Below are 8,334 nucleotides of genomic sequence, written 5' to 3'. Positions count from 1 at the left end.
TCAAAAACTGGGGCGAGGGCCCTCTCCCCCCCTCAGCAGCGCTGAGGAGGAAATGGCTTTATTGAGAATGAGGCAAGCTGGGTAACTCCTGGCTAGTCTTGCTTGTGTGGCGTGCCCAGCCTCAGGCAAACTTCACCAGGCGGCCCAGCGTCTCCGCAGCCTTCTCCCTCACCCCGGGTGCTGGGTCCCGCAGCAGGAGACGCAGTGCTGGGGAGGAAGAAGAGGCTGCTAGTACACATGCCTGGGCCCCGGGCCGCCCACTGCCTTCTTCAACACACAGGCCTCTGCTGGGAGGGCTTGAAAGCCAACGGAAAGATAGTTTTTCCTTTTTTAGTGTTTTTTAAGCTCTTTTGGAACGGTTAAGAAGTTTCCGTGAATTACTAGGACGATGAGGTCACCAGTGACAGGGAAGAAAATCCTAAAATCCAGGAAAATCACTTAGTCTTTGCGGGTGCCCACAGGGTCAGCGGGGCCCCAGCAGAGCTGGGCAGGTTGGGGCAGCACAGGTAGTTTGTGCGTTGGCCAGAGGCTCACCTGTAATGAGCTGCTCCAGGTCCACCTGTGGCCTGTGCTCAGGTTCTGCGTGCAGCACCAGGAACCCTGGTGGACAGCTGAGTCAGGTGTGCAAGTGCACACTTGGGGTGGGGGGAGGGGGGTGGCGGGGAGGTGCTCACCTGTGAACAGGGGCGCTGCAGCTCGGACACTGTCCCAGCTGCTCTTGAAGTAGAACAGGCTGGTGCTTACCAGGCGGCCCAGCAGGTCGGGGAAGTGGTGCATCTGTGGGGGAGGGGAGGCGGCCGGGGTCAGGGCCCCCAGTCCAGCCAAGGCAGGGCCCCTCCCTGCGGGCCCACCTCACCAGGTGCTTGCAGGTGGAGTTGAGGAACTCCCCAAAGTGCAGGCTGTGGCCCTCCTGTAGATGCTTCTGGAAGGCCGCTGCCAGCTCTTCACACTGCAGGTGGGGTATGCACATGCACAGGGCAAACTGGCAGGCCTGTGGAGAGCGGTGCTTAGCCCGGGCCCCCGCCAGGCTGCCGGCCCGGGTCCCCTTCTGCTACTCACACTGGCCACAGGGGTCTGAGGGTCCTGCAGATGCAGCAAGAGGGGCACCAGCCCACCCACAACCTGCTCCAGAAAAACATCCTCACAGTCGCCGTGATAGGCCTTGTTGAGGTGCCCAAAGAGGCGGATGGACGCAGTCCGGAACTCCATCTTTTCCTGGGAGAGATGCGACCTTGTCACCTTACGCCCGCCCTGCCTCCCCTCCCTCTGGTGGTGGGATGGGAAAGGACGGGGTGCGGCCCACAGCTGGGGCAGATCTGGGGCAACTGTGGGTGCCGGGGGGGCCTCCACCTCCCAGAGAGCCTTGCAGCAGCCCGGAGCACAGCTCCTGAGACGGGGGAGTGGTAGGATGGGCTGGGTGCTCGCTGCACCCCCACCTACACTGTCGAAGAAGGGCCGGATGCGGATGGCCGTGTGCAGCAGCACCGAGCGCCGGTCCCCGGGCTCCACGAGCTCCAGCAGCCGTGCGAGCCCCAGCATGGCTTCCAGGGCCACCAGGCTCTGCGGGTCGTCCCCGTCGTCCAGCCCACTGATCATGGCTGTCAGTAGCTGGGGTCCGTGGGCTGGCACCTGGAGGGAGGGGCCCTTCTGCTTAGTCCGTCCCAGCCCCCACCCGAGAGGCACCCCAAGGCCAGGCCCGAGACCCACCTTGTCAGGGGCGCCAGAGGCAACGTTGGCCAGGCCCCGAAGTACCAGCCGCCGCACGCTGGCGCTAGGGTCCTTCTGTTGGGCTCTCAGGCTCTCCAGCAGTGACTCCAGAAGCATGAGGTCGTTGACGACATTGCTGCTAAGCAGCTGGAGGCAGAGTTGCTGAGACCACGTGGGCCCACTGGTCCCCACCCAGGCTTCTCAGGTGTGCTGGTGAACTGTCCTCCCACCTCCCACGGCACCGCCCTGGCTGGGCTTTTAGCCTGGCTTTTCTAGGAGGAGTTGCCAGGTCGTCTCCCTCCTCCCTCCGCGCCCCCCCCCCCCCCCCCGTGGGATTATGAGCAACAGGCGGAAACACTGTTTGAGAACAGGGAGCCTCTGCCCAGGCTCCTACCTGGGCCAGGAAGGCTGTGGAGGTGGTCCTCTGCACCTCATACACCCCGTTCTGCGTGCATGTGAGCGCTTTCAGCACCAGCGGCAGCCGGGGGCCTGCACACCTGGCCATGGCACTGGAAAGCGTACAAAGCAGAGCTGCCTGTGCCGGGTGCTGGCGGACCCCCGCCTGGCCGGCTTCCCACTTCCCACCTACAGAATGCCGGGCTGAGGGTTCCAGGCCGCCCACACAGCCTGGCAGCATCTGGCCTGTTTACCTGGCCAACTGTGTGACCCCGTCCTCGTGTCCTGCGGGGGTCCTGAGCATCTCCCAGCCTCCCTCCTGCTCCATGCACTGCACCACGTCCCGACTGCCTCCGCAGAGCAGCAGGGCCTGTAGGGCGTCCACTGCAGAGCTGTGGGGAAGGCCCGTGACAACAGCTGTCCCGCCCGGCCTCCATCAGGGGACCGGGCTCTGGTGAGCATGAGTAGGGGCTCAGCAGGGCTGGCGTTAACTGGCCTGGTGATCACAGGCTGAGCTGCCTAGCCATACCCAGACGTGCCAGGACCCCCGGGGCCATGTGCATAGGTTCCATCCCTAGGCACACCCCAAGATTGGTGGTTTGGCATAGATGAGAAGGAAGAGGGACGAGCAGCAGATGTGCAGATTCGGTGAGCTGGGTCCCAGCCAACAGCCAGCCCATGCAGTGGAGCCACTGAGGCAGGGATGCAACCTGACAGCACCTGGCCCTGTGGCTCAGCTCTGTCTGGCCTTCCCCGAGGGGTCAGCTTCCTACGCCCCAGCTGTGGCCTCACAACTTAGCAAGACCAGGACCAGCAGGCAAGGGCGCAGTCCATCATCAAAGCAGCTTACCACCTAACCTAGGATGTGGCACCGCGTAGCAGTCCTCCATGAGACCCAAGGCCTCCTGGCAGCTCTGGCATTGGGCTGCAAGCCATGCAGGCCCTAACTCACAGCGGAAAGGGCCCCTGCAGTCCGCCTTTGGGAGCAGCACAGTCCCCACCCCCCCAGCAGCAGCTGCCACTGCCACTGTCCACAGCCACGTGGCTTGGTCACCCCTCCCACCCCACCCAAAGCGGTCCAGAGCCCAGGAGAGGCTCTGGAAGAACTTGGCCTCCAGTGTGTGCGGCGCCAGGCACAAGGGTGTGGCACGTTACCTGCAGGGCTCCAGGTTCCTGGCCGGCCGGGCAGGGCCCGTGCTCCTCCTCTCCTTGGCCTGCAGGTTCCGGGGCAGCTGGACGCCGACAGTGCAGCTGACACGCAGCAAGAGCGCTGCGAAAAGCTGGGGGTAGAGTTCAAGCACGGCAGGCGCAGACGCAGGCGCAGACATGACCTCGTAGAGGGCGCAGGTAGCCTGGGGAGGAGCCAACACAGGGTCAGGCTCCTAGGCCACAGTGACGTCCTTCCCACCCCGGGTCCGTGGGGGCCTTAGCTGCATCACTGGAGGATCCTGTCCCCAGGGCGGGGTGGAAGGGGCCTGGGGCTGTGCGAAGGGCTGGACTGGAAGGAGGCAGGCTGACGGTGGTACAGTCTCGCAAGGACCATCTGTTCTTAGTTCCTTAGAAAGGGGAGGAAATTCTCACAGCTGCTTTACTGCTTAAAATGTGGCTAGGCTAGGTTTATTTTTTTCTGCAGGATAAAGCATGGAGTAGGCTCCCCTGGGGGCCGACACCTGCCTGGCTTTATGAGCCTGGCCTCCACAGCTGCCAGGCACCTCCAGGGTGCTTGGGTCTCCCGTGGGGGCAGGGCGGCGTGGGAGCCCTACTCACCGCGAGGGGCAGCAGCGTGGCCACTCGGTCAGGGGTGCTGCCCAGCAGAAAAGTCCGGCTCTCCTTGAACGGAACATCCCTGCGCATCTTCTCCATGAGCAGCCCCAGGACCTGGGTGGTGAGGCTGGGCTCCACGGCCAGGGCCCGCCACAGGGCGCAGGTGTGGCTGGAGGAGGAGAAGGGAGAACACCATGAGGCCCTGCCCGCCAGCACTTCGTCCTGCAACCCTCAGCTCCACCCTCAGCGCCAGCTGAGCGGAAACGCATCCGGATCCCAAACCTGAAGTCGTTCCTTCTCCAGAACCAGCTGGCAATAAAGGACAGAGAGAAATCAAGGCCTGCACACTGGGCCTGGGGCAGGGTAGAAGGTGCCGGGGAGCTGCAGACGCAAAGTAGCAGCTGTGTGCATCCCAGGCGCGAGGGCCCACACACGGCCGAGAACTAGGGGTGTGCAGACAGGCAGTGTCGGTCGAGCACTGAGGAGGAGCCCACACAGCGGGCAGTGGCGCTCCGACTGGCCAGGGAAGCCACGTGCCCGTGCGCTTGCACAAACACAGGACCAGCTTCACAATAGCTGCTGCAAACTAGAGACTCAGAAATGGCAAACGTGGAAGGGAACCAGAGAAGTGCACTTAGTGGACACTTCTGGTGCCAGGGTGGGACAGCAGAAGGGAAGCAGTAGGCTGGAGGGCAGACAGAAGCCACCCAGGACCACGTCAGGTGAGCGTGGGGGAGGGGAGGGGGTGGTCTGGAGCAGGGGAATGAACTGGCACAGGACAGACCAGTGGCTTTCTGACCTGCAGGAGATGCTAGCCTTCTGAACAAGCCCAGCAGCTAACAAGTAAATGGGAACCCCACCCCAGCGAGACATCGGATAGATGTCCCAGACCCTCAGTAGTAGCAATGCCGCATTCAGGGGGCCCTAGCCTCTCAGGAGGCTGAGATCTGAGCTGCTGCGTTTGAAGCCAACCTCGGTAGGAAAGTCTGCGACTCTTTATATAAAAACTATCCCTCCCCCCATCAAGGAAAATAAAAGAGTTGTTAGTGGAGTTCTGCCTGAAGTGGTAGGGCACTAGCTGAGCAAAAGAAGTTCAGGGACTGGGCTGGGAAGGTGGCTCAGTGGTAGAGCGCTTGCCTTGCATGCCTGAGGCCCTGGGTTCGATTCCTCAGCACCACATAAGCAAAAAGAAAAAAGGCGAAAGTGGCGCTGTGGCTCAAGTGGTAGAGCGCTAGCCTTGAGCTGAAGAGCTGAGGGACAGTGCCCAGGCCCAGAGTTCAGGCCCCACAACCGGACAAAAAAAAAAAAGTTCAGGGACAGTGCCCAGGCCCAGAGTTCAGGCCCCATGACCGGACCCAAAAAAAAAAAAGTTCAGGGACAGTGCCCAGGCCGGGAGTGTAAGCCCTAGGACCAGCACACACCAATCAAATGACAAAATCCAGAGGCTGTGTGGACACGTGGCAGGCAGCTTAACAGGCCTGGGCCCCTGGTTGGGATGCACGGGCCCAGCGTGCCAGCGCACGGCAGCACTCCCGCAGTGGAGGGCAACCACCCTACAGGGCTCAGAGGCAGCGTGCTAACACAGGAGTCCCAAGGCCTTGTGCTGGCCGCTTCCAGGATGCACTGGTACAGTCACCAGAGTGCTCACTGCCTGGCGTGGTTTGCCGACACAAGCCTGAAAAGCAGAATGGAGACAGCAAGTAGTATTGGCCGGGATGGGGCAGGCGGCCACTGGGGTTTGAACTCGGGACTGAAGTGCTGTCCCTAGCTTTTCACTCAAGGCTGGCACTCTACCAATGAGCCACAGCTCATTTTTTGGTTAATTGGAGATAAAAGTCTCATGAAGTGTGTGTGTGTGTGTGTGTGTGTGTGTTCTGGGACTTTAACTCAGGGCCTGGGCGCTGTCCCTGAGCTGCTTTTGCTCAAGACTAGCACTCTACCACTTGAGCCACAGCACTTCTTCTGGCTTCTGTGTATGTGGTACTGAGGAATTGAACCCAGGGCTTCATTTATGCTAAGCAAGCACTCTACCACTGAGCTACATTCCCAGCCCTTCCTGAGCTTTTTGCTGAAGGCTAACTCTCGAACACTTGAGCCACAGTTCCACTTCCAGATGGAGGTGAAAGTCTCATGGACTTCCTGCGTAGACTGGCTTTGAGCCACGATCCTCAGATCTCAGCCTCCTGAGTAGCGTACAGGCACGAGGCACTGGTGCTGTCTGCAAGGACAGTCTTGGCATCACCCACTCATCAGTGAGCCGGTAGGTCGGGCAGCCTTGGGGGCCACATCAGGGCACACCTGAGAGGCGGAGCTCTGCAGCTCCATCAGCAGATGGTCACAGGTCAGAAAGGACAGGGGCAGAGGCAAGGAGGACACCACCCAGCAGGCTGAAGGGCACTGGGTACCTGTCAAAGGGCAGAGGGCTACCCAGGAGGCTGGACACCACAGCCGCGCAGTGCTGGGAGGCCAGGAGATACACACTGTGCTGGGCAGCGGGCAGGACATGGTCTTCCTGGGTCTCCTGGAGCTTGGAGCGCAGCACACTCACAATCTCAGGCACCTGTGGACCGGGTAAGACAGGAACGGATGGTGAGGGATGGAAGATGGCAGTCAGGCTATGGAGCAGGGATGGTCCAGGACACTCACTCATGCCAGGCCCAAGGATGTGGGGCCCTAGAGCACCCTGGTGAGTCCCATGAGCCATGAGGGGCCAAGTCCCTACAGATGCAGCCACAGGCATTCAGCAGAGAAGCCCAAGCCGATCCCATCACGACCAGCTAAATACCGTGGTGTTGGAACAGGCCACACACAGAGACAAATGAGTTGTAGCTCAGAACACAGCGTTCGTTTGCCTTGTTTGGACATTCTAGGTTAGATTCCCAGTGCAGCCGAAAACGGGAGAGGAAGGGGAGGGAGGGAGGGAGGGAGGGAAAGGGGGGGGAGAAGGAAGGAAGGAAGGAAGGAAGGAAGGAAGGAAGGAAGGGAAGGAAGGGAAGGAAGGAAGGAAGGAAGGAAATAGGTGAGAGGGGAAGAAAAAATGCCTAGTGCTGCTGGCAGGTAAGTGTGCAGCACGTGGAACACGGCTGTGGGGCCCAGCCAGCGGGCCAGGCCAGGGCAACAGAACCTGTCGGTGCCTCGCACGCCACAGTGCAGTTCTTGGCTGCTGGAAGCAGGGCCACACTGTGCGTCCGGCCGGGGGCCGGGGCACCAGGGAAGGAGAAACGGACTCCAGGGAAAAACGGGAATATGGGCAGGCGAGCAGGGAGGACTCTGGTCCTGGGACTACCCAAATACGCCAAGCCCAGTGGCCTGGCTCTACGCAGTCTCCTGTGGGCCCCACGTCTATGCTGGCTTGCTTCCTCCAAAGAGCTGAAGCTGTGGGACTGGGGGACACTGGAGTGGGAGGCGACATTCAGCAGGGGTGGCAGGGCCGGGTCACAACCCATCAGTCATCCCGTGACGCCAGAAAAGAGAGAAGGGCCTGACTTGGCAGAGTGTGAAACGTGACATCGAGAGCCGGGGCTGATGCCTGGAATCCTGTCTACTCAGGAAGAGGGGAGGAGAGCAGCCCACCAGCCCCGGCCGAGTTTAGACTATCTTGGCCAGTATCTTGGCGCTGATCCTCCCGCAGGCGTCTGGGCTGCCTGGGAATGGAGGGAGCAGGGCAGTGGCACGTGCTCGTCACCCAGCTGCAGCAGAGGCACAAGGCAGCGTCAAAGTCTAGGTGTGGGACACAGCAGATGGCAAGATGGCATCTCAACCTAACCCGTACCAGGAAGGGCAGGAGGCCGGGCTCACTGGTAGTGTCCCCTGGCCAGCCACAGCCCCACCACCATCACCAAGAAACCAAGCAGCGACGGACGTGGGAGCAGCTCGCGCTGCCCTGGGGCCTGCCACGCTGGGAAAGGCAGAAAGCACCCCGCTGGAAGGAGGTGCCAAGCAGGGGCACCGGGTGCAAGAGCAGCAACCCCCTCGCTGCTCAGCACTCCGCCGTGCGGGATCCCTGATCCCACCCTCCACAGCACCTTTCACTCCCAGCCTCTGCATGCACGGCCTGCCAGGCTTGCTGCAGGACCCGACAGGTCGGCTGCCACAGGTGGTAGAATCTGCCTACTGCCAAGTGAACCGTCTTCCTCTGTGCGCTGCTCTGGAGAAGTCTGGCCTGTTTTCTCTGCCGCTGACCCACACTCTCAACCCCATCTGACGTGTTGGGAGGAAGGAGAGTCTGCAGCTCCCACAAAGATATCTCGGGCTCGGGTCTGGCTCCGGCCGGGCCCTGCTGCATGGCGGTGACCAAGCCCCGCAGTGGCTGGGTGGGGAGAGTTTCCATACCACTTCCCAGGCTAGGACCCTCAGCCTGGGCCCCGTGCAGACGCCTGCCCCCCGGATGAGGGGCCTCACGGTAGCTGCCCACCGTGCCAGGCAGGAGTCTGCACCCCATGCCCAGGCTCTTTGGGGCCCACACCC

General features: G+C 61.6%; 1 protein-coding gene across 7 annotated transcripts in view; it reads right to left on the bottom strand.

The window, feature by feature from the left end:
* Window positions 1-14: 14 nt before the first annotated feature.
* LOC138829613 (maestro heat-like repeat-containing protein family member 1) overlaps window positions 15-8,334 on the bottom strand; it is a 72,140-nt gene continuing 63,820 nt past the window's right edge. For all 7 annotated transcript variants that reach the window (XM_070026035.1, XM_070026034.1, XM_070026038.1 and 4 more), the window contains 12 exons: window positions 6,273-6,427; window positions 3,871-4,036; window positions 3,259-3,455; window positions 2,358-2,495; window positions 2,102-2,216; window positions 1,708-1,854; window positions 1,441-1,629; window positions 1,060-1,215; window positions 857-991; window positions 675-777; window positions 535-600; window positions 15-207 (listed from right to left, as the gene is read on the bottom strand). In XM_070026035.1, coding sequence (XP_069882136.1) covers window positions 122-207; window positions 535-600; window positions 675-777; window positions 857-991; window positions 1,060-1,215; window positions 1,441-1,629; window positions 1,708-1,854; window positions 2,102-2,216; window positions 2,358-2,495; window positions 3,259-3,455; window positions 3,871-4,036; window positions 6,273-6,427 — 1,653 coding nt within the window. In that variant the 3' untranslated portion in view covers window positions 15-121. The remainder of the gene's footprint in view (window positions 208-534; window positions 601-674; window positions 778-856; window positions 992-1,059; window positions 1,216-1,440; window positions 1,630-1,707; window positions 1,855-2,101; window positions 2,217-2,357; window positions 2,496-3,258; window positions 3,456-3,870; window positions 4,037-6,272; window positions 6,428-8,334) is intronic.

Source organism: Dipodomys merriami, unplaced genomic scaffold (assembly GCF_024711535.1).
Source record: "Dipodomys merriami isolate MVZ:Mamm:240054 unplaced genomic scaffold, mDipMer1.0.p SCAF_174, whole genome shotgun sequence".
Taxonomy (NCBI): domain Eukaryota; kingdom Metazoa; phylum Chordata; class Mammalia; order Rodentia; family Heteromyidae; genus Dipodomys; species Dipodomys merriami.
Note: the sequence above shows the minus strand (reverse complement) of the source record. Positions and strands in the feature narration are given on the sequence as shown.